Source organism: Miscanthus floridulus, chromosome 14, assembly GCF_019320115.1.
Source record: "Miscanthus floridulus cultivar M001 chromosome 14, ASM1932011v1, whole genome shotgun sequence".
Lineage (NCBI taxonomy): Eukaryota > Viridiplantae > Streptophyta > Magnoliopsida > Poales > Poaceae > Miscanthus > Miscanthus floridulus.
This window is the reverse complement of record NC_089593.1, coordinates 73414921-73439893: the sequence shown is the minus strand read 5'-3', so window position 1 is coordinate 73439893 and position 24973 is coordinate 73414921. Positions and strand designations below refer to the sequence as shown.

The 24973-nt window shown below is 45.6% G+C and overlaps 2 protein-coding genes across 3 annotated transcripts; one reads left to right on the top strand and one right to left on the bottom strand.

The window, feature by feature from the left end:
- Positions 1-9160: 9160 nt before the first annotated feature.
- LOC136504139 (serine/arginine-rich SC35-like splicing factor SCL30) lies at positions 9161-15012 on the bottom strand. 2 transcript variants are annotated; one of them, XM_066499011.1, is made up of 8 exons: positions 14858-15012; positions 13458-13617; positions 13222-13299; positions 12099-12263; positions 11891-11931; positions 10322-10376; positions 10047-10214; positions 9161-9592 (listed from the first exon to the last, which is right to left on the bottom strand). In XM_066499011.1, exons 2-8 carry the CDS (start codon positions 13607-13609, stop codon positions 9469-9471), a joined length of 783 nt encoding a protein of 260 aa, XP_066355108.1. In that variant the 5' UTR covers positions 13610-13617; positions 14858-15012; the 3' UTR covers positions 9161-9468. The 2 variants fall into 2 exon arrangements, with proteins under 2 accessions (XP_066355108.1, XP_066355109.1); XM_066499012.1 differs by having other exon boundaries at positions 9161-9589.
- A 2566-nt stretch (positions 15013-17578) lies between these two features.
- Positions 17579-19421, top strand: LOC136504138 (transcription termination factor MTERF15, mitochondrial). The gene has a single exon (XM_066499010.1). The coding sequence runs from the start codon at positions 17740-17742 to the stop codon at positions 18712-18714; it is 975 nt and encodes a 324-aa protein (XP_066355107.1). The 5' UTR covers positions 17579-17739; the 3' UTR covers positions 18715-19421.
- Positions 19422-24973: the final 5552 nt, after the last annotated feature.

Here is a 24973-nt window from a genome sequence, read left to right as displayed (position 1 = left end):
AACTGCTCGGACATGATTGCCAGCTGCTCAGATAAAGCCTCCTTTTGGTATTCCAGGTCCCGCGCGTTAGATTCGATAAGATCCCACTCACGCTGGGCTGTCTGGATGTTTTTCTCCATAAGCTTCAACACCTCCTTCAGCTTTGTGTTCTCCTCGGTGAGGGGCTCTATCCTCTTAATTAGTTGTCGCCATTGTTCGGCAATTCGTGCTATGCCCTGCAAAAACCACCAAGATTATGAAGAACTCTAATCTCCAACGTCAAAGACGAACATTGATGACGCAATACTAACCTTGATCTACTTCATCGCCATGGAAAGGGTGGACTCTAGCCTCCTAACCTCCCTAGTGGTGTCCTCCTCTTCACGACCACCACTTCATCGCCCCGCTTGCGAAGGATCAAGATGGCTTAAGGTCGTGCTTCCTCAAGCTAAATCTCTTCCACCTCATCCCCCTCCTGCAGCCAGTGGCACCACCTGGGGGCTCGGTGGCTGCACAGTGTGTCTGACCATGCCCTCTGACATTTTAGGGAGCGTTGCTTGCTCCTCTAGAACCAACGGCTTTTCCACCCTAGACTCCGACGTGGCATCGGAAACTCCAACATCTGCCTCTGAAGACCTAGCGGCTCTCGCCATTGCCCCGAGCATCGCTGTTGACTCATCCATCATCGGCGCCAACCCTTCTCCACTGCCAAGTCCATCCGCAGCGATGGTTGACTCCTCCATAAGCCATCGAGCGCTCGGGGACTCTGAGACAGGGTCAGCCAGCATTGCCTCCGTGCCAGGACCGGCCCCGTTTGCTCGCTAGTTTGCATGGATAGATTCAGATCCTCCATACGCTTTGCTCTACATTAGATTAGGTCATTAATCACCATAACTATAAGGACCTGACACAAAAATGAATCCTAGGCAAGGATACTTACACGTCGGCCTCCTGGTACATGGTTTTGAATCGGTGCTGCCTCCCTGAACCCCTAGGCATGGCTCTAGGATCAACCCACGTGCCCTGGGCTGGAGGTCTCATGGATCTAGCCATCGGCCTCTCCTCCACCTATCACTTGGGAACTCCCTTCGCCTACTGCTTAGGGACTCCTTTCGCATATTGCTCGGGGACTCCCTCCCCTCCCATCGATTGCACCTCCGTGCGTGTTTTGCGTAGAGGCACTTCAGTGCTCGGAGAAGGAGCCACTAGAGCCCTGTCGTCATCCGACCACTCAGACATTGCTGCACTCTACGTTCGAGTGGTCTGGTCGCTGCCAAGTGAGATGCCGCCCGGCTTGCGGGGAGCTGCACCCACCGTCTTCCTCTTCTTCTAGGCTGGCTCATCTGCCGTTGCTGTCTTCCCCTAGACTTTGTTTGACATCGGGGGCGACTCTCCGTTCGACCAGCGTCCGTGCCTCCAGACTCCGATGAGGCATTGATGGCACCTTCCTCAAGCTGAGTTGTTGGCCGGGCATCCACTGCCTTCGGCCAATCGCTCCTCGGCATGCCCGAGAAGTACGCCGCTCATTCCTGCGAATGGAACTTTCCACAAGTGAATTAGTTCACTGCTCGATAATGGTATAGGATGAAAAAGGACTAGGAACAAACAATTGAGATGTTTACCTGAGGAGGCGGGTTCATACAGTTGAAGGGCCTAGTCTGCCCTGACATGCCAACTGAGGCATTTGGAGCGAATAGCTCTGTGGCCCGCTCTAGAACATCATCCCTCGTCAGCCTCTCCGTCCTCTCCCGGGTGCCATCGGTGTCCCCTTTGAAGTCAAAGCCCGCGTGGGCCCTCTCCTTATAGGGCTGGATGCGGCGCACTATGAAACTCACTACCACTAGTGCGTTGTTCATCTTCATGCCCTTTATTAGGCTGAGGAGATCCCTCACTTGCTCCATATCGGCACTGCTCGGCTTCTCCGACTAGCTCTTCTGGTTCTCCGGAACGTGGTCGACATCGCAATGGATGGCAGGATGGCAATGCTTCATGTAGAACCACCTGGCGTTCCACCCCTTTAGCGACATGTTTAGTGATATAGTGATGTACTCGCCTGCCATCCCATCATAGAGATGCAGATATACACTGTCGACCACTCTAGAACCATCGTCGCCCTTCTTCTTTAGCCAGAATAGGTGCTGAAAGAGGTTGAAGTGGGGAAGAACTCCGAGATACGCCTCATAGAAATGGATAAAGATAGAGATGTGCAAGATGGTATTTGGGTGGAGATTACATAGACTAACTCTCTAGAACTCCAACAGATTCCTCAAGAAAGGATGAACATGAACTCCTAATCCACGCTAGAAGTAATCCTCAAAAACTATAGCTTCGTCGGTATGAGGCATTAGGTAGGCCTCACTATTGGCCGGTCGCCATCCAGTGGTGACACGGTGTAGAAGAACACCCGCCTTCACCATCCTGTTGATCTTCGCCTGTTCCATGAGCGACAGCACCCACTCATTGTCACGGCTAGCTCTGGTGGCCGCCTTCTTTGGGTTTCCAACTCCCCTCTTCGGTGCCATCTCTTAGATCTGGTTTGGGACTGGCGGTGAAAGCGCGTGTGAATAGGGATCTAGAAGCATGAGGGCTAAGGAGGAAGATGAAGTGGCAAAGTGGCAAAGGTGGGAGCGCGGACTGCAGCAACGCAGTTATAAAGCACTCCCCCACCTTTCGCATTTGAGGGTTTTTGGGAAACCGCTCCACGATTTGTGCCTCTCCGAATTCTCCAAAACGGCGTGGTGGGCCGTTACCTGGGCTTTCGTGTAACTACAGCCCATATTGCCCATTTTTTGCCACAATTTGTTACTGCCCACCGAATATTCACTGACTTCTTTGCAATCCATTAAGGTTTAGTAATTCCTACTATATAGTCGTTACTTCAGTTTTTTCTCCACGATTTGTTTTCTCCAAGATTTCCACTTGTGGCTCGGGGACTGTGTCATCAATACGACTTGGTTCCTCACCACACTAGGGACTTTCTTCTATTGACTGCTGCTTTTGACCCTAGCACCACGTGAACACATCACCTACTGTCAGGCCCGGGAACTAAGTGGACACATTTCACCTTGCGGTGAATGTACTTTCTCATTTTGGGGCTACACCCAGAGACTAGCTGCCTACTCGACTAGTCTTCTACTTTTCTTCTACTTTGGACCCTGGCACCACATGACTGCGTCACCTACTATCAGGCTCGGGGACTAAATGGGCACACTTTACCTTGTGGTGAGTGTGTTTGCTTTAATCTAGAAGACTTCGCACCTCCTGAAGTTGAAGAAGACTATCTCCTTTTCTCGTGGTCGGACTCTAAGTGGGCACACTTGGTCCGCTGCGGGGAAATTTTCGATTTTGAACTTGAGCTCCTTACATCCTTATGCCAAGCCTTACTTGGGATACACTGCTCGGCGATGGTTCACACTGCTCGACAATGGTTCACAACTGCTCGGCAACTCATCATGGTGGTCGGACCATGAGTCTGACTGCTCGGCTTTGTTCGCACATGCTCGGACAAGCTCAAGACGGCGTTACACAACAGATACAAGGCGCTCAGGGACTAGCTGTGAGGGGTATGACCTCGGATACCCACGATAGACCACATGGGCTGCGCCCTCAGGGGTGGCCCAGCCCACAAGATGAAGCCTTGCGGAGCACGGCGCTGCTCGGCGTGTCCCGCAAGACACTGGGAAGATATCATGAAGATACTATAAGATCTGTTTGGATAAGTATGATCCCATGATTTCTATAATCTGTTATTACTTTTTGGTTATCTCCTAGATCTAATCGACTTGTGACCCTACCCCTCGGACTATATAAGGCGGGCAGGGACCCCTCCAAACACACACAATATCATATGATAGCCAATACAATCCAACAGACCACAGGAGTAGGGTATTACATCACGCTGATGGTTCGAACCTGTCTAACTCTTGAGTCTCTGCTGCCTTCTTGTTCTCGATTACACGCATCTCTATCGATCAATCTACCTTCGTTGAATACCCCTCGGAGGACTGTCGATGATATTCTATTGATAGAAATGGACTAAGTATTGTAAGCTCGTACTTATTATTGGATTCTGGATGTAAAATGTGGATTGATTTGAGTTCTCCCTTGGGGTGTGTTCGACGGAACTGTCCGATGTAGCTTACTTTCGAGATGCTTAGTGTCTAGTGGAAGACGAGCGCCTCCAAAAGCGTGTTATTTCCGGCGGTTCTATCATAGGTGGTATCAGAGACAATAATGAGTCTACGAGTTTAAAAACTCTTTTCAAAACCTAAAATTTGACCAACAAAAGCTTTGCGAAAGTAGGATGCGATAAATTACATAAATAAGTATAAGCCCTAGTAATATGGTCTATCTAGGATAGTGGCACTGGTATTATCTAATCCATCTTCTACAAGTACACTAATTTACGCTACGTAAGAATCGTTAGCTTACGACAAGTGAGAGTACGATGTGCCAAAAATTTTATACGAATGCCGGTATATTTCGGCTTGAACGAACGAATAGGTCGATCCATGTATCATGAGAAGAGAATCTTGTTTAAACTAAACTCCCTCCACACGTATAATTTTGGGTAGTAAATTGTTAGGATAATAAATAAAGAGAAATGCTTTAACTCTTAAGGAAAAGTCTCGCTAGTAACCATTTATTGAGCCTTATCATCTCTCTAGCCTTTTGTTTCTAAATATGGAGGCTTTGTCCCTAACGGTGGGTTCCTATCTGTTTATAGATGAACCTGAGGTCTAGTCGCGGGAGCACCAGTGCTGGGACAGGTCGTGGTCTTGGTGAAGACCAAGGCGAAAACAGCCGTGGCGATGATAATGACAATGCTAACGGGGAGAGCCACGAGGCCCCACTCCTTGGTTCTCCTCCTCCGCCACCATCGCCGCCTCCGATGACCTATGTCGAGATGATGGCTGCTCGTCGCGAGTCAGCCCATGCCCTAGAGATGCTGGCACAAGCTATTGGTGGCTTCGCCTGTGGAGGCCCCGGTGGCAATGGCGGGAACGGAGGATGAGATGAACTATTAGTAATGCTTTCCGCAAACAAAAATAAAACAACAAAACCATATTGCCTATTATATCCTTGAGAGTTGGGAAACTATTTTCACTAGTCGGGTAAGTCTTGTGAGTATATTATGTACTCAGGGTTTATTTACCCCTGTTGCATGTGCAGCTTGAGGAGTAGCTCTTGTGTGGAGGATTCTTCTGGTGGGCACAGACGAATCCTTGTATCGTTTCCGCTAGATGTTTATTTTCATTTCGCTATTTAATTATCGCACTCTGAACTCTGGTATTATAATAAATAACTTCTAAGAACTCTTGTTGTATGAAATGGACTAAGTATTGTAAGGTCGTACTCATTATTGGATTCTTGATGTAAAACATGGATTGTTTCGAATTCTCCCTTGGGGTGTGTTCGATGGAATTGTCCGATGTAGCTCACTTTCGAGGTGCTTAGTGTCTAGTGGAAGACGAGCGCCTCCAAAAGCGTGTTATTTCGGACGGTTCTGTCACACTGTTTAGAGTAAAATTACCTTAATACCCTCACTATTTTATTTAAATTGAAGCTAAGGAAGAGAGAGAGAGAGAGAGAGAGGGCATAATAGTCTTTTGAAGCTGGTTCCTGAGCTTACCAGATTATGGAATCTGGGGTTTCTAGATTCTAAAAGTTAGCTATAAGCTATGGTTGTTTGTTCCCTCTCAAGATTCTAGAAGCCAACTTCTATAATCTTTGTGAATCCAAACAGTTCCTAGACCAAATTGCATTTTGATAGTTCATGGATGAAATTGATTTTAAAGTGCAGAGTTTAAGAACCGAAACGAACAATTTGATAATTTGATAGTCCAATGATGAAATTAATCTGAAAAAAAATTGAGGACTGAGATGGCCCTTTGATAGTCCTCTCCAGCGGTTGCCGGTTGGACGTAGTACATGGCACACGCTGACACGCACACGCACACGCACACGCACCTCTATGTTCGTTTGAGTTATAAACTGTATTTTTTTAGCTAACAAATAATAATTTTCTCTTATAACAAATCAACTAAAAGTACTTTCAACTATAATTTATCAGCCAAGCTGACATGACACGTTGTTGCATAGGCGCATATACTTCGAAGCATGCAGGATGGAAAATTCATTTACAGCTTAGAAGCATCAAGTACGGGAGTACTCCTAGGCCAGTAGCATGGGGAGAGTACTAGGGTGCAAACGGATATCGAGCTGTTACCCATTTTGTCTAAATTTATATTCGATAAATCTTAAATTTAGATATCTCATATATCTAGATATATTTCTCATAACTTTTCTCTCTCTATCCAATTTTGTTTTCATATTTAATAAAACCTAAAATATCGGACCGCATCTTGGTATTTGTGACGATTACGAATACGATGAAACTATTTAAAAGTTATCTCTATGACACATGATTAATGACTAATGCTATACAATTTCATGTTTAGATGTAGATACCAAGTTTAATTCAATGTTGACTTGATTTAGTTTGAATCTTGTATATTTGTTGTTATAAATTGTATCTTGATTCATTATTTTATTTTGTTGTTGTTGCCTAATATTTTTACATCCATTCTTTATATATGGTTGAAATGGTTATTTATTTATGTATTTTCATTTTTATATTTAACAATTAAATATCCAGATGTGAATCTGTATCCAACTTTTATCTGTTTTTTATTCGTATTCAAAGATATTCTGATCCAGATTCATATGGGGCAAAATAAATAGAAATAAGTGTCCAACCAAGTCTATCCGTTTCTGTTCCATTTTATACGAGGTAGTCTAATCCAAGCGAAAAAAAAAACAGAGTAGCACAATTTGTGGCTGACTCCTGCCTTTCCGGAGGGGCCCTTCAAAAGGAGCCTTGCTAGTATTTGGGTACACTTATTTATTTATGTCTTACCATTTGCGTGGACGTGGATTTATTTTAGATCCAAATTACCCTATTCATTGATGCTAAAATTTAACTTATGTTAATATTTATATTAAAATATTATGAGAAAAAAATATTGCTCTATAACTGAAGTATAGTTCTGAATAAGCTCGAGCGAACACAAGCATAATTGATACTAGTTCAATCTACTGGTGATTGAGCTGGATAGATCGAGCGCAGGAGGGAGGAAGAGAGGGGTCCCGCCGTCTACAAACAGTAGGCCAGTAGCATGGCTGCATGGGGCAGGCATAGATGGTGCCACGAGTAGGAAGCACAGCTGGGCCTTGTGAGGTTTCGTAGGAGGATAGCTCGGGTGGGTTTGGATTGGACTTGATTTGACGTTGCATTGCTGTGTACATAATCGTCTCTGTCGCTGCTCCTATGGTCCTGGTACCTGCATGTATACATCGAGTAAACTGTAGAGTATTATTTTTATACTAGCCGCTGGAATACGTGAAAACAGTATTATACCTCTGCCTCTCTATCACCTCCATCATCGTTTCTTCTTTCTCTGGTACTAGGCTCATGCCTCTCTAGCACTGTAGTAGGAGTATTACGTACGCCGGGACGAGGGACGATTAGGACTAATACCGGCAGCCATCATCATGGCAGTGCATGCATTGACGTACCCACACCATCATTCGTGCCCGACTGCCCGTATTGTACGAGTGCGCCTACACGACGGCCCGTCGTGGTCGCCGTACTCGCGTCGCATGCCATGCATGCGCGCGTTGTGCCTTAATAATTAAAGACGCCGCCCACCACCACCACCAGGCCAGGGCCAGCAGCGAGCTGCGGTCGTCGCGTCCCGACCGCTCGCTCTCGCCACAACACGTCCGTCGCGCGGGGCGGGGCGGGGCGGGGCGCGGATTGCCGGAGGCCGGAGGGCGCTCCGTGGTCCCGATCGAGTCTGTGGACCCTACCGTCGTCGTCTTTTCTATCCTCGTCTACGTGTATGGTGCACGCGTACGTACAGCACCACGTACGTGCGTGAATGGAGCGAATGATGAGTGGTACGCACTCCGTACTCGGTCACTGCTACGTGATATGCCTGTCCGCCCGCCCCTACGTACGTAGTGTGCATGCATCTCGAAAGCAACCATGCGTGACATGTACGTCGCAACGTACGCTTGATGAAGCCAATCATGGACACAGGTACGTACATACCGGCCTTGCTATACAACGTATGGCTACGAGAGCGAGAGTGATGATGATGATTAAACATAATGGAGCGACCAGACCAACGAATACATACATATATAGACAGAGTAATATAAACAGTGAATGGACAGCGGAAGGGCCGGGGGTCCAACAAGCAATAGGAAATGAATTGAATTAAGGTGTGTCGGTGTGTGCACCAAAGGGACCACCCAAACCCATGGATCCGGTTATACACATGGACGTGGACATGGACATGGACATGGGTGCTACTGCTAGCTCGCACCGGTCGGTCGGTCGGTCGGTCAATCACAACTTCTAGATGCAGTGGAGTGTGGAGGGAGCTGAGCTGAGAGGTCCTGGTCCCCAGGCAGCGTAGCGTTGGAGGACTCGTGGCCGTGGGGGCCACGAACCACCACCACGCGGCCACAGTGCATCGTAAGCTGCCACTGCAACGCATATGGCATGCCCCGCCCCGGCCCCCGGCTGTATGCGTGGGCGGCCCCACAACGCATGGCGAACCGCGTGACGTTGCAACCGGCCCACGGACAGCCTCAAGCCTCCTCTCTCACGCAGTCAGCATACGGTATGTGGGCACATGTGGCTGCCATGGCAGGGACCTGCTGCACAGCCGGTCGCATTGGCTGCTCAGGCCTGCTCTCTGCTCTGCGGGCGGCCGGGTTCGACGCGCCCCATCCACCGGCCGCCGGGCCGCTGCACCTGCACTGCTCAGGCCTGCTCTGTGGGCGGCCATGTTCGACGCGTCCCATCCACCGGCCGCCTTCCTCCAGTCAGTGCTCCACGCCACCAGCGCCCGGGCGTACGGGGCAGGCAAAAGTCGACGCCCCAAAGACAAAGGCCCTGCTTTACGCACCGTGCCACAACTTCTGCAGGGCAAGCAACCCAACCAGCCAACAAGGTATCCCAGATCATCTGCCACTGGCTGACTGGCAGCAATAGAGCTCCATAATTCAAAAAAAAAGAGTAGTACCGTAGTAGCACAGGACTACTAGCACCTGCGGCAAGTCTAGTCCTCAAACCAAGCTCAAAAGAGGCAAATGCAACAGGTCCCAGTGAACGGGCCGTGGCCCAGCAAGCAAGCATCATGCTACTACAGGTTCCAAAGTTCAGCACCAGCAACACGATCCCTGGTTCCTCAGACCTCACTCAAGATTAAAAGCATACAAAGCACAGACGACAGTGGTGGTCTAGCAGTATGCGCTAATACTAAGCACAAATGGAACTTAGCAATACAATATCACCCCCGAAAGGGGGGTAAGTTTTAGTAAGCTCGGTCCGACAAAGGCATTGGGCTGACCGCATGACCATATGCTGGTGAGACACAGTCATGTGCATATCATATTGTAGCATCCACCGGTCAGTCAATCACTGCGAACAGGAGATTCGTCGGCGGACCTGGACCGGGATCCGGGAGGTGAGCCCGAGTACTCCTTGGGGGACCTGCGGTGAGGAGGGGATCCATCGCTGTCTGGTGGGGGCGACCTCCTATCAACATTAATATCATTGTTAGAGACTTTAAGAGCTCTTGCTAGTTGCTAGTACATGATTAGGCTAGTACTCTACATATTTTTTCACATTGCTTTACTCATTTCACAACCCATGCAACAATAGTATTTTTATCTGTTGGTTCACCAAAATAAAAATTTCCTTGCTACAAAAGCATTCTAGGGGACTACATACATAGCTGTGGTTTAAAACAGGTAAAAAAAGTGAATTTGGAGTCTGCAGCAACACCTGTTTGGAGGATGAATGAAACCACTAGTATTTGACATTTTGAACAGGTCACTAGTTTCAGTGAGTAGTTGACAGATTAGACTATGATGCGACTGGTAATAAAGTAGGTGGGAGCAAATGTATACACAGTAAGATAAAAGAAATATCTCAATTTATATACATTGACAGATGAAGCCAGATTCATGTGTAGCAATGAATTACTTACTTTTCATAACCATTGTCAGCATCATCTCTACTGGCAGGAGAGTAGGACCTCCGCTTCTTATCTTCATCATGCTCCTTTGGCGGGCGCCTGGGAGATGCGCGGTGCGCTTCCTTTCTCCTTGGAGAAGCTGAGTAGTCATCTCGCCGCCTTGGAGCAGGAGAGTATGATCTGCTTTAAAAAAAACATAACAGAATTAAAAAAAATAAAAAGTTAAAGGTTCCACAGATCAAAGCTCATGAGCTTTTACAAAAAAGTATTATATCAGCCAAGCATACCTCGACCGAGGACGCCCCCGATAGCGAGGAGAGCGGGAACGGGAACGAGACCGCCCTATATGGAAGATGAGAGGCTATCAGTACTTTCGTACCTCAACAAAAGTAAATTGCAGACTTCGATTTTTCACAAGAAAATTTTCGTAGTGTCTGGAGATATAATCCTGAGATGCTATTTGTAATTTTGAAAGGCACTTGTGCATGACACATTTTTTATTTTCAAAAAAAAGAGGGCTTTATCTAATATATATGCATCACCTATCAGAAGCAGCAAACAGATCTAGAATTTTATTGGTTGGGTGCAGAAATATTGGTCCTCTGTATTACAGCGATGTTTGATAAGGCACTTGATAGCAGTCACGATAGTACCAGAAGAGTAACAGGCAAAGTGTAAAAATGATCTGTTGCTAAATTCAAAGTTCAAGAAGGCGCTAGGCGGTTTCTAGGCGACGACCCACGGCCTAGAGCCTAGGCGAGCCTAGGCTAGCCTAGGCGTTTCAAGGCGTTTTTCTAGGCGATGGCTAATACATGCATAAATACTTAAAAGAAAAGAAAAAATAGGAGTCCAGTGGTCATGGAATAGGGAGAAAGAGAAGAAGGCCCATTTAATGGCCCAACTATCCCACGTTCCAGCCTCTCCCGCATCTCTCTCGCCCACCTCTGTTGCTCGCATCTCTCTCTCGCCCGCCGCCGCCGCCGCCAGTTCCTCTCCCTCTCCCGCATCTCTCTCTCTCTCGTCCGCATGGCTGCATCCCTGTCTGCGCCTGCAGCTGCCCGTTCCTCTCCCTCTCCCGCAGCTCTCTCTCAGTCCGAGCCTGCCGCTGCAGGTTCCTCTCCCTCTCCCGCATCTCTGTCCGCGCCCGCTGCCACCCGTGCCTGGCGTCCGACTCCGCCCGAGGCTGCTCCTCCCCCACCGGCGACCTCAGCCCGCCTAGGGGTCCGCCTACCCCCATAGGCCAGGCGGAACCCCCTCGCCTAGTGATTAGTCGCGCCTAGGCGGCCGCCTAGCGTCGCCTTTTTGAACCGTGGCTAAATTAATAAGATGCACACAAGAGAAACGCTGCATGAAGGCTAAAAGGAAACTAATATGTCCTGACCAATCATGCCCAGTCACATAAAAGGTATTTAATGTTTTTCATTTTGATGAAGGGGGCTAACCATAGCAGAATAAATTAAACCATTGAAGGCATAAACAGGCTACACGGAAAGCCCTCAAACATTCCATCTAATTACAAGGCACGGGGCACTGTATTAGGAAGTCGGAGGCCGTCGATGGACGAATCCGACGGCTGAGGCAATAGATTGGTACTGTAGGACTGTTGCGGCTCAGAAACTAAAGATTTGATATGATATGATATCCAACTTGAGATAATAACCAACCCCTCAGGATTACTGGCAGCCAACTTCTAATTTTGATGTGATTGCCCAGGCATCCCCCCTTTACATCCACAAGCAGTGACAAAATGGATACACAATGTATAATTGAATAGAATCAGAGGATCCAGGGCAACAGATGTACAGCTTGGACAGCATAGTACCACGAATGATACGAAAATACAAATGCAAAATTACCATAGTAAGAAGACCGGCGACCTTCATGACCAGAGTAACCTCTGCACAGCAATCACAAAAAGTCATTTCAAACGAGTACATAATAGGAAAAGAGGCATAAATTTACTACTGCAACAAAAAGGAATACCATACCTGACTCTAGTTCTGTTGCGCATTTAATAGGAAAAGAGGCATAAATTTACTACTGCAACAAAAAGGAATACCATACCTGACTCTAGTTCTGTTGCGCATTTCTTCTGGCCTTTTTCGCGACTCAGCAGCAAGAACAACAGCTATTTCCCGACCGAAGAAAACTTGGCGATTCATGTGATACTGAGCTTCAGAGGCATCGTAAGGATCAACAAACTCCACAAAGGCAAATCCTCGAGGCTCCCTGCATATGTTGGTTTTATTAGACAGTATGACGGGTAAAAAAATCAAGGAAGTGACAAACAAATGAGGGTGCAAAGTGTTCACAATAGTGTCTTGTTGGCATTTTACCATCAAGTTCAAATATTCACTGTGCCCTCTATGGTTCTCGGTGAAGCACAGTCAACAACTTACAAACATTCCATCAAAAGGGAAGCAAGTGTTGCAAAAAGCAGTAAGACACCCAGGCTCTAGTGTCCAAGTTTCTTGTATACAACTACGTAAGGTGATCCTCATAAAGAGCATCTTCGTAAAATCATTCGCTTCAAGTTCCCCAACATTTGTAAAGTCACAAAAGTACTTGAAATTGACTTGACTCTTTTATCTTCTCATGTACCAGCCAGTATATATCTCTCATCTTCTCTTCATGAAATTAATTTTCTCAATGTATCAAATCTTGTCTTCATAGAAGAACTTCTTCATCGGACAAGACTATCTTGCCAAGCAAATGAATTGTTAGTAATGTTAAAAGGCATTCTTTGACAAACAAAGAGCATGCTTCTACTTAAAACTAACACAACCCTGGGAAACATTTAGAAAATATAATCCACATAGTGCAACGATGAATTGGCTATGAGAAAGCAGAGTACAGGTTTATAGTCCATCATGCTGTTAGATAACAATTGATGGTGCAAGTCGATTGCAAAAAATAACATGAGATTCATCAGAGCTTAAGCACATCAAGCACATTGCAAATTGGACGTTGCACTGAAGTTGGAGTATGCACTAGTGTTCACTTTGTTAAATATAGGATGTCTGCTCATATAATTCATGCCTCTAGAAAATTAGTTTGATGATTATGGCCAAAAAACTAGACAGGTCTCCAGCTATTTAGAACTCCAAATATTATAGAAACAGCAAGAGGGATCTTTTTGAGTAATTAAGACATAAGTCACAGAATATGGTGATTTAGTACAGCTCACCCAGAGTAATAGTCCTTTGGAATGTAAACATCCCGGACAGGACCAAACCTTTCAAAAGGAACTCGAAGATCCTCCGCTCTGACAAAGTTTGACATGCAAATTGAAGTCAGCTACTCGAGGAAAGTACCAAAGTAGTATTTGCTTCTTTATTTAAAATGTTACGGTCATAAAAATGGAAATCAGTTTATATTATTTTAACAGTGGAAGGAAAACGCACACGGTATTAGTTTCTGTACCTGACGCTTAATGGGATATTGCGGACCAAAAGGCTTCCACTACCCTCTTTGTTGCGTCCTCCATATCCCCTCCTAGGAGGAGGGGGGCTTCTTCCTCTGCCACCATATGCTCTCCTAGGGGGACTACGATAAGGGGGGCTGTACCTCCTCATAGTTTTTCCTGTAATTGCACCGAAACATAACAGATTGTGTTAATAACAGGACAGGCATGATAAATCAGACATAATTAGTGGACTTATGAGCGGTGTATTGTGACACATTACAAATCATGTCAGCCTGAGCATCAGGCTAGCACATACAAAATCATTCATGAGCACTAACGTTATGTGTAACAAAACAAAAAAAAGTGTGTTCATCACCATTCGATGCACAGTTCATCAGATATGCTTGAAAGATACAAACAATTTTAAAATTCACCAGTGACATGGCATAGAATAGATCAGGCTAATCATAAGTCAAAGGATGATGCAAGCTGCAGACTAGTATTTACCATGGAAACTGCATTAACAACAACAACAACAACAACAACGAAGCCTTTAAGTCCCAAACAAGTTGGGGTAGGCTAGAGTTGAAACCCAGCAGAAGCAATCAAGGTTCAGGCACGTGAATAGCTGTTTTCCAAGCACTCCTATCTAAGGCTAAGTCTTTGGGTATATTTCATCCTTTCAAGTCTCCTTTTATTGTCTCTACCCAAATCAACTTCAGTCTTCCTCTGCCTCTCTTCACGTTACTATCCTGGCTTAGGATTCCACTACGCACCGGTGCCTCTGGAGGTCTCCGTTGGACATGTCCAAACCATCTCAACCGGTGTTGGACAAGCTTTAACATGTATGTTTATTGCTTCTTTCCGCTCAAAACTCAACTAAAATAGACAAAGCAGAGGTATGGTCTTTCCAATTATTAAATTGCGGTTCCAAATAAGAATTGCCATACAGTCTAAATCTAAACCTAAAGTAAAACAAAATGAGGAGCGCTACAGATCAAAAGCATAATCCAGCAAATCCTCACACACCGCCCTAAGATAACAAGAGGGGCCCGCCCAATGCTCTCAAAACACAATTCAGAGGTTAGTCAAAGCATTGGCGTTGCTGCATCTAAGTCTCAGCTCCGACAATAACCCAAACAAATCGTCGCAACGGGAATCGAGATCTAAAATTCCCAGCGGCGAAACATCACCGCTCGTAATCCCGCAACTAGTGAACAGCTCCTCGCGGCGTTACTGTTCGCGGGATTATTTGTTGTTATTCCCGTGCGGATCTAAGCCGTACGAGCGCAACTATCGCAGCTCTGCGCACCTACCTAGGGTTTGCGGCGACAGGTCTCCACACGAGCGCGCCCACTTATGGACCACCGTAAGCGCACTGAGAGAGAGGAAAAGGGAGTGAGGGATAGGGAGTTACCGGATGCGCCCGGTGATGGCCGGAGAACCGCGCCCGCCGCCGCTGAGAGACACGGAGAAGGGGGTGGGCCGTAGGCGGGTGTGCCGGGTGGGGTGCGGGGTTCGCGATGCCAGACGAGGAAGTGGAAGGCCTGGAGCGCGACGCTCGCGCGCACGAGGGAGGGAGGGAGGGTGGGGGTGGGTGATGGGCCGGGCCTTGTCCACAGTGGCGCTCCGGCCTGATTGCTCGGTATCACGCCGGTGGGCCGGCGCTGGCCTTTCGAGGTCCTAATTTAACCGAAGCTGATTTCTACACGAGGACATGGGTCCCGCATGTCAGTCCTCAGTGTCTTCTTCCTCTCCCTTTTCTTCACGTGGACATGGTCGCAGGTAGAGAGTGCAGCGAGCACGACGCGGCAGGTTCCGGCGGCGCTGGTTGGGCGGCACGCAACGAGGCGGTCGAGCAGGTGCTGCAATTCTTTAGCTTCTATGAACTATGTCGTGTGGTGGCACTATGTGATAAACATATATATATATATATATATATATATATGTGTGTGTGTGATGAATGGTGGTAGGACAAGTCTATGATTATCTAGTTATATTATTAGATATTGTGCTTGTCTCTACTTATGAGGGTGATTGTTGTTTTTGTATGGCCATGTGATGTCAAGTTTCCTTTATTTGATCTTGGTCATACATTCTTTTATATATTTGTGAATATATCATGTCATATTGCATCACCTCTTTATATATTTGTTCACACACTTGCTTAGGCACTCCACGAATTGCAAAATTTAGGGAGCTCTTATATCTTGATATATGCAAATGATGGATAAACGATCATCATTGAAATTCAAATTCATTGCATATATTAAGGAGGAGCTATCTATAAATTTTGGGGTTCAAAAGCTTTAAATTCTTTTATTTTTATAAAAACCTAAGTTGGTTGTCATCAAATATCAAAAAGGGGGAGATTGAAAGTACATTTGCCCCCTATGTGGGTTTTGATGTATCGATGACATCCAAATTAAGAACTAATGTGATCTTAATGAGATATGTCGCAGTTATTAGTCACATGAAAGATTCAAAGAGTTGATAAAGATGAAATGGTGTTCCTCAATTTCTTCAAGTACAAATGGCGGACGAACTCAAAATGCCCTTCAAGTTTACCTTTCTTGTTTTTGGGTTTAGGTTCGCCGTACTATAAAGAGGGATGCAAGTTTAAGTGGTCTGAGGAAGATAAAGTGCTCAAGTATAAAAATAAAATCAAAAGAGAGACGCCGTAGCACTTTACGGGCACGTATAATATTTTTTCGAGACTTTTGGTGTTGGAAGTCCTGACGTAAGTCAGAACTCTCGATGGTCGGAACTCCCGACGCCTAGTCACTTGGCCTGTGCAGTGACTGTGGCCGTCAGAAGTCCCGACGTGAGTCGAAACTCCCGACGGTCGGAAGTCTAGACTCAGGTCCGAAGTACCAACACCTAGACCTTGGTTAGCCTGCTGTCTACACTTGTCGGAAGTCCTGACGTATGCCGGGAGTTCTGACATTGACCTGCTCATAGTGACTTTGATCTAGCTGTGAACAATGTTTTCTTTAGAGGTCGGAAGTCCCGAGATCTGCGTCGGAACTTCCGACGTAGATATGAACGGTTAGATTTCTACTATGAGTATAAATAGCCCCCTCCTCTCTTCTAACAGTCACCTACTGATTCACTACGATCAACCTTCGTCTAAAATAGCTCCCAAGCATTCAAGGCTCCCCTCCCTACCATTTGCTCCAAACTTGATTTGAGTGATAGGAGAGTGGATTGAGTGAGAAAAACACTTTGGCGAGCTTGAGCACTTGATTTCTTCGTCAACCCGGTTAGATTTGTGTCTATTACTCTTGGGGCTGTGCCCCTAGCCGGCTAGACGTCGCCCAAGAGCTTCCATCTTGTGAAAAGAACCTTAAGAAGTTTGTGTTATCCTTGATTTATTAGTGGAAAGCTCAAGTGACCTTTGTGGTTGCTTTGAGAGAGACAAGGAGGTGAAAGAGACTCCGACCTTTGTGGTCACACCAACAACGAGGACGTAGGAGCTCCTTTATGGGGTTGCCGAACCTCGGGATAAATCCTTATGTCCCGCGTTCTTGTTGTTGTTGTGATTTGCTCGAAATTACTTGTATTTGTTTGCCTCGCTATCTCCCAAACTTTATTTTAGGTTTTGGACTCGATCTACGATTTGGAGACATTTTAGCGTCAAGGGAGTGACCCAACATCTTCACCAAACCACTAGGAAGTAGGGTTGTAAGATTATTTATTCGCAAAGTTAAATTTGGCACTGCTTTGTAGTTTACGTAGATGTCGGGACTTCTGACAGTTTGTGCCGGAACTTCTGACGACGTCGGGAGTTCCGACCCAAACTGTCGGGTCTGACACTGGCTGATAAATTTGAACTTAGCATTTACGGTAAATTTTTTGATACGTTTATTCACCTCCCTCTAGGCATTCAACAGGATTATCAAAACATAAGATTAGAAAAACAAAAAAATACATAAGATTAGAAAAACAAAAAAATCGAAATGTCTGTGCAATTAAAATCCTATATAGGAGTCTAGAATACGGGAGAGATGCAAATAAAACGTTTGGATTGTTTCAAAGGAATTAGTAAGATCCAATCAAGTTCCAAATGCTCTTATATAGGGAAAATAATTCCATGTAGGAAAGTTTTCCAAAATTCCTTCACTTTTCGAGTTCTAAAATGTAGAAAATCTTTTGATCCGAAATAGGGCCTTTAGGAATTTTAACCTTGACCAGGTAAAAAAAATCGTGGGGCCAGAGTGCCAAACTCGATAGAGAGCAGAGGTCCTGTCACAGGGGAGGCACCGCCACTTCTCCAGCTCTCCTCGCCGCCGCTCCGTCATGGCTGTCGCTCTCCAAGCCCTCCGCCGCAGCCGCCCCCTCCTCGGGCTCCTCCCCCACCCCTCCCCTCTCTCCACATCCTCCTTACCTCCCGACGTCCGCGAGCTCCTCCGCATCGACCGCATCCTAAACTGCCCCTCAGCCTCGCAACCCCAGCAACACCCACGCGCCGCCACCGACCTGCACCAGCTCCTCCACCGCGCCGCCGGCCTCACCGCAGCGGAGTCCGCATCCCTCCTCCGCCGCCTCCCCGGCGCCCACGCCCACCCCCACCCCCGCCTGGGCCGCCTCCTCCACGAGCTCGCGGGCCTCCGCCTCCCTGGGGGCGAAGTCAAGGCCGCCCTAGCGTCCGACCCGGAAGGCCTCCTCTCCATGGACCCCGGCGAGCCGTCCCGCCTCCTCGACCTCCTGCGCAACCTCCGGTGCCGGGAGGCGGTGAGGGACCAGATCCTCGCCCACGGCCCGCTCCGAGCTGCCGTCGCCGCCCGGCGGCGGGTGGAGCTCCTGCGCGCGCGCGGGATGACCCGCCACGACGCCCTGCGCGTGCTCGCCGCCGAGCCGCGGGCGATGCTGTATTCGACGCAGGACGTGGAGAGGAAAGTGGAGTACTTGGTGGAAACGATGGGATTCGAGGTCGGGTGGCTAGTGCAGTATCCGGAGTTCCTGGGCGTGAACCTAGAAAGGTGGATCATCCCGCGGCACAATGTGGTGGAGCACTTGAAATCCGTCGGCGGGCTTGGGGACCCTGTGGAGATGAAGCACTATGTTACGCTCACCCGCAGGAGGTTTTACAACATGTTTGTCAAGCCATACCCGGAGTGTGAGAGGATCTTTGGGGGCCTGGTCAGGGAGAGGTCCGAGACGGCGAGGCGGCGACATCCGACCGGGCTATGGAAACTGTTTAAGCCGGCGAAGCATGAGAGAACTCAGGAGGATGTGCAGAACATGAAGCTTCTTGTGGGATCACTTAAATGAGTAATGTTATGTCCAAGGGAACACTGGTGGTATCAAATAGCAAACGCTGAACCAAAGATGCATTGTGGATCTTTCGGTTATGCTGTACCAATGTCTATTTTCACAGGATACCCCAAACTGGTTCTGATAACAAAGGACTGTTTGAGAATTTCATGTTTGAGGTAACTGGCCAGGGTGCGAAGAGGTGTGGGTGGTATTGTGAAACCATAATTGTTCATGAAGTGCCTGTGTGGTGACAAAAATGGCAGTTGTTACGAATGGACACAGATAATGTTCAATATTCTCAAAAATATCTTTGCAAGGCATTCTACCAGACTGCATGATTAATTCGAGCAATTCTAGTATGCTGATCAGCACTTCTTTCACTGGAGAGTAAAGCAGGTAACAAGTTCAGGAAATCTGGCAGTTGATGGAATGATTACCTCAAGATCTTGACAGATGGATAGAGCAGCAGCAGAAGCTCATTGCATATTTTCTTTTTGAGGAATCTATGATGATCAAAACATTTTGCTCAGAAGATGCGCATGCTAATTAATACAGAAATGTTTTCTTGTGTATACATCGCGGCACTGGTTAGTTTACAGACTTTCTCTGCTTTTGATTGTTTAGTGTTATGTAATTACCTTCTTACATTCTTGTTCAACATGAGTGTAATTCATGACTTATTCATCGGTACATCTTAAAAAATAGTGAATTTATATTTTTTTTCTGTATTATAGTTTACTGGGGTTGTTCTTTTATTTAGTTTCTTCCGATGCCTCGCTGGTGAGGTGGATTGTGTTCTGCAAGATGTAACTGTGGAACAATCTGTATGGAACTGGGAGTACCTAGCAAGCATACTTGCATTATTGATAGGTCGTATACCATTGAATTCTACTAGAAAATTTTGGACTTAACCGATTACATATGATTATGTGGAATATGGTAGGAAGAAGGCTGATGGGATCAAGAGAAAATAGTTTAATGGGTTTATAGATTTGATCTTAGCATTAGTGAGATTTGATAATGATCCATGGGAGCAATTTAGGAGCTTGGAACATTTGCTGAGACGGGGGCGGGGGGCGGGTTCATATTGTTAAAGTTTTAGTTTGATCTTTAGTCCACACCTCCATACCTCTAAATTTGTATGATTACCTTGGATAAAGGTGTTTTACAAAGCTAATGTGCCATCTGAAATTCTTACAAAATCAAACTGAATGTACAAGGACAATAACAGATGAAGGAAGTATGTTATTATGCTTTGAAAGTTTTTGAGGATATTCTCTGGGTATTCATCTTAACTATGATCTCCTTATCTATTATTGAGGATGAAGTATTTATAAACATTTCTGTTTTTTTCTTCTTTCTTTGCTGGTGCATTCTGTTCTCTTGTAATTTAATGTAAGAGTTTAAAACTTGTCATCTAGTCCTCCCACTGTGTTCACTCCTCCAAAATTCTTCTGTATCAACCTATTCTTTTTCTTTGGAAATGTTATTTTTGTAATAGTCATTTCCAATAAAATAAATATGGGATTTTCAGTGCTTTTGAATAGCAGCAAATGGTGTTGCACATGTCTCACTAATTATGTGCTAGAAATGATGACATATATCAGTGATAAAGCTTTTGTCATGCTCGGCAAAATTTTAGTTTTCCAGGTAGAAAGTAATCTTGCTTTGACTTATCTTTTGACAAGATGGTTACTTAAATACTCCAGTTTAAGATATTTTCAGGCCTTTTCCATTTTTTAATGTCTTGTTGTCGTGGAGATTTTTCTGCACAAGGTTACAGTTAGGATAAGACATAAGCTTGTCTCATATGAATTGAAGAAAACTAGTTCGTACAAGGACTTTTTTTTAAAAAATGCAGGAGAGCTGTGTTTCATTGTATTTGAGAGATGAGGGGGGTGTCCCCGACAGGATCCTCACTCATACGGGACCAAATATGAGTGAGGTGTAACACCCTAGGTGTTAAGCACCTAGTTAACAACTTGATCATGTCATCATCAAGCATAATGAACTTGCATTGTGATCATCATGTTATAGTTGCACCAAATAGAATGAATGTATGTTGATTATATTGTGTTTTATATGCTCCATGAAATGTTGTCATTAATATTAATTAAGGTCCTTTGTGATTTTATGGAATAAAAAATTCTTAAATAAATAAAATTTTGCTAAAATAAAGTTTGAAGTACTAAGTTAGTGCTTTGCACTTGTACCTAAGTTAAGTTGAGTTTTTGAATCCAGCATGTTTAAATTTGAACTCAAAGATTGAATATAATGCCGAAATTCACACTTGGCCATTTTGGTTGTCCCTTAAATGAAGTTATTAAGTTCAATTCTTGGGTATTTATTAAATGAATTTTCATGAACAAAATTTGTGCAACTCTTGTTCCATGATTTGATATGAAGATTGCATTGTGCAACTCTGCTATTGGTTGAGTTGTTTGACAACTAATTAACCATTAATTAATTCACCAAAAATGCTTAATTGAAACTGTGTTTCAACATTAAAACTAAGTGCAGTTTTCAGTTTACAAGTATAGGTTTTCAAAATTCAAAATCTCTTAAACTATTTAGAATTCTGGAAGATGGTAGCCAACAGTAGATGTGTTGTACTCTCATCGTTGGGCAGGATGACACCTTTATGTAATGAATAAAGTTGTTAGTCATGCTACCCTACTTCGTTTGAGAAGGCAAAACTTATGGTTTGTAATACTTCCGCTCTTTAACTCTGATATAATATATTTGTATCAACTGTTGTAATACTACAATGTCTTCTGTAATGATCTTGATTGGATGAGAAAATTGGATGATTCGGGATCCCCGAGGACACCCGACAGACTATCGAAGTTGTGTGTTCTGAAAGCATCTAGGCCCTTAGTTGGGTTTCGGTGATTAATAACGACACGAGATTACTGTGACTAACGTGTGTTTTGCAGAGGCAATTTGAATTAGGTCATGGTAATGGTAATTGATTGAACAATTATGGTTTTCATGCCCCTATTGATGGAAATCGTTTCGGTTTTCAAAGGATGGACGACAAGGTTGAGGACAGACTAGTTCTAAGTGTCATTTGACGTTAGAGAGACACCTAGAGTAGTTTAGGACTTTGTTTTTTTCTTTGGTCGTACTATTAAGGGGGGTGTAGACTAATAGCTTGATCTAGGTGAGTCTAATGATTTAGGTGTGGTGTACACTTGTTAAACTTTGCACTAGGTAGCTCAGGGACAGCCCAAAGATCATCGGAAGTCAATTTCATTAACGAAGGATTTCGAATTGGATGTGATTAGAGGGTCAAATTAATGACCGGGCGCTGTAGGGGTATAAGGACGATCGGACACTGGCTCCTAATCAGGATCGGATGCGCAGGTTTGCACAACTATAGCAGAGAGCGCGTAGCACTCACGAAGGACCGGACGTTGAGAACATTGTGACCTAACGCACCACAGGTCGCGTCCGGTCAACAACAGTAAGCATCCAGAGAGGAAATTTGTGGACCGGACACGTCAGGTCCAGGTGGATCAGATGCTGCATTTGGGCTCGGTCTCTCTATTGGCCTCCTGAAAGCATCTAGGCCCCTAGTTAGGTTTCGGTGATTAATGACAATACAAGATTACTATGACTAACGTGTGTTTTGCAGATGCAATTAAGTTATGTCATGGTAATGGAGATCGATCGGGCAATCAAAGTTGTCATGCCCCTACGATGGAAATCGTTTCGGTTTTCAAAGGATGGACGACAAGGTTAAGGATGACTAGTTCTAAGTATCGATTGGAGTTGGAGAGACACTTAGAGTAGTTTAGGACTTTGTTTTTTCTTTGGCCGTACTATTAAAGGAGGTATGGACGGGTAGCTTGACCTAGTTGAGTCTAGTGAGTTAGGTGTGGTGCACACTTATTAAAACTAGCTCTAGGTAGCTCCTACGAAGCCCTTTGATCCCATGGAGCAAACTTCATTCACAAATGATCGAGAGTTGAAAGTGAATGGAGGGTCAAATACTGACCGGACGCTGGCTCCGGTGCGACCGGACGCTGGCCGCAGGGTCCGGTCAGTTCATTTGACCAAGGAGAACAAGTCTGGTGTGACCAGACGCTGGAAGGTCAATGTGACCGGACGCTGAGGGCCAGCGTCCGGTCGACTCCAGTAAGGGTCCAGACTCGAGAAAGTGTGACCGGACGCGTCCGGTCACTACTGACCGGACCCTGAGTATCCAGCGTCCGGTCGAGTTCAGTAAGGTTCCAGTAAGGGTTTTATGCGACCGGACGCATCCAGCGTCCGGTCAACTCATTACTACTGGTTCGCGGGTTAAACTGACCGGAGCGTCCGGTCAACATGATCGGAGCGTCCGGTCACCCCATAGAAGCTCATAATGGTTCGTTTTTCAGGCTGCCTTATAAATAGAAGCTCCACTCGTGTGTGGAGTCACTTTTGCTCATTTCAACAGCTGAGAAACGCGTTTGTGAGTGCCAAGAAGAGCAAGGTCCTAGTAAGGTGTTTGTGATTTGAGAATCCAAGAGTGAAACCTCATTAGTGAATCAAGAGTAGACAAGTGTGCATCCATCTTCTCATTAGGCTTCGCGTGGTCAAGTGAGAGTTCGTGCTTGTTACTCTTGGTGATCGCCATCACCTAGACGGCTTGGTGGTGATTGGGAGCTTGGTGTTCACCCGGCGGAGCTTGTGGGTGACCCAACTCAAGTTGTGAGCGGCTTTGGGTGATTCGCCGCGACGGAGTGTCGAAGAATCAACCCGTAGAGAGCACTTGATCCTTGCGCGGATCAAGGGGGAGCTACACCCTTGCGCGGGTGCTCCAATGAGGACTAGTGGGGAGTGGCGACTCTCCGATACCTCGGCAAAACATCGTCGTGTTTCTCTCTCCATTTACTTTGAGCATTTACTTTAAGTATTTACTTTAAGCAATTCAATACTTGTCTTTATATTCATAGAATTGCTATGCTAGAGTAAGTTTGGAACATAGGTTGCAAGTCTTTTGTGCGTTAATTTGATAGAAACACTTTTCTAGGCATAAGGGGTTAATTGGGCTATCCATAGGATTTGATTATTGCAAGAAAATTTAGAATTAGCCCAATTCACCCCCCCTCTTGGGCATCTTGATCCTTTCAATTGGTATCAGAGCCTCGTGCTCACGTTTTTAAGCTTAACCGCTTAGAGTAAATGTCTCATGGGGATGGACCTCCTCCTATCTTCGAGGGGGATGATTTTCTATATTGGAAAATTCACATGGAGGCATACCTAGAAGCTCTAGACGTTGGAATTCTTAGAGCCGCCTCTCAAGGGTTCTCAACCCTTAAGAATACCGCACAACTTCAAGGCGATGAAGTGAACTATGAAAAATGGAATGTAAAGGCTCGCAACACCATCTTTAGAGGCCTTTGTAAAGATGTGTTCAATCGTGTAAGAAACCACAAAGACGCCCATGCACTATGGTCGGACGTTTGTGCGCTCCATGAGAGAACTAAGAGTGAGCGTGAGAAACGCTATCATCTTGTAATTAAAAAGCTAAATTCTTTTGAGATGCTTCCCAAAGAAAGTGCTAATGAAATGTATTCTCGTTTAAATGTTCTTGTAGAGGAAGTCAATGGGCTTGGACTTACTCAAATGTCACCATCCGACGTTGTGAGAAAGATCTTGAGTGTTCTCCCCATTGACAAATATGGGCACATTGTGACCGTGCTACATCAAGGTGATCTTTCCGTCGCTACACCGACATAAATCTTAGGAAAGATCAATGCTCATGAGATGTACATGCACATCACGCCACAAGATGGCTCATCCTCTACAAAGAAGAAAGAGAAAGACTTAGCATTCAAAGCTAGCCAAGATAAGGGCAAGGCAAGACTTGAGTATGAGAGCTCAAGTGATGAAGACGATGAAGAAAGTCTTGCTCTCATGGTGAAGAAGACCGCCAAGATGCTAAAGAAGCTAAATAAAAGTGGCATCAAGTTTGACGACAAGAAGAAGTTCTTCACTAGCTCAAGAAGAAAGCCAATCTCCGAGATGGATTGCTACAATTGTGGCGAACTTGGCCATCTAGCTCATCAATGTACAAAGCCCAAGAAAGACAAGTTCAAAAACAAGGGCAAGAAAGATGATTCAAGCAATGAAGATGAAGATGAAAAAAAAGAACAAGCCATACAAGAAGAGAGATGGCAAAAAGAGGGACTTCTACAAGAAGAAGAAGAATGGCAAGGCCTACATTGTCAGTGATTGGCTCACGGACATTGATTCATCAAGCGGATCATCCGATGATGATAGTGAC

Bases quoted from the DNA above. Each gene is read 5' to 3' on its own strand.
- LOC136504139 (XM_066499011.1), bottom strand. From the start codon at position 13,609: ATGAGGAGGTACAGCCCCCCTTATCGTAGTCCCCCTAGGAGAGCATAT. The intron at 13,300-13,457 runs GTACAGAAACTA...AAACTTTGTCAG, and splicing joins AATATCCCATTAAGCGTCAG to AGCGGAGGATCTTCGAGTTC. The intron at 10,377-11,890 runs GTAATTTTGCAT...TCTTCCATATAG, and splicing joins TCGCCGGTCTTCTTACTATG to GGCGGTCTCGTTCCCGTTCC.
- LOC136504138 (XM_066499010.1), top strand. From the start codon at position 17,740: ATGGCTGTCGCTCTCCAAGCCCTCCGCCGCAGCCGCCCCCTCCTCGGG.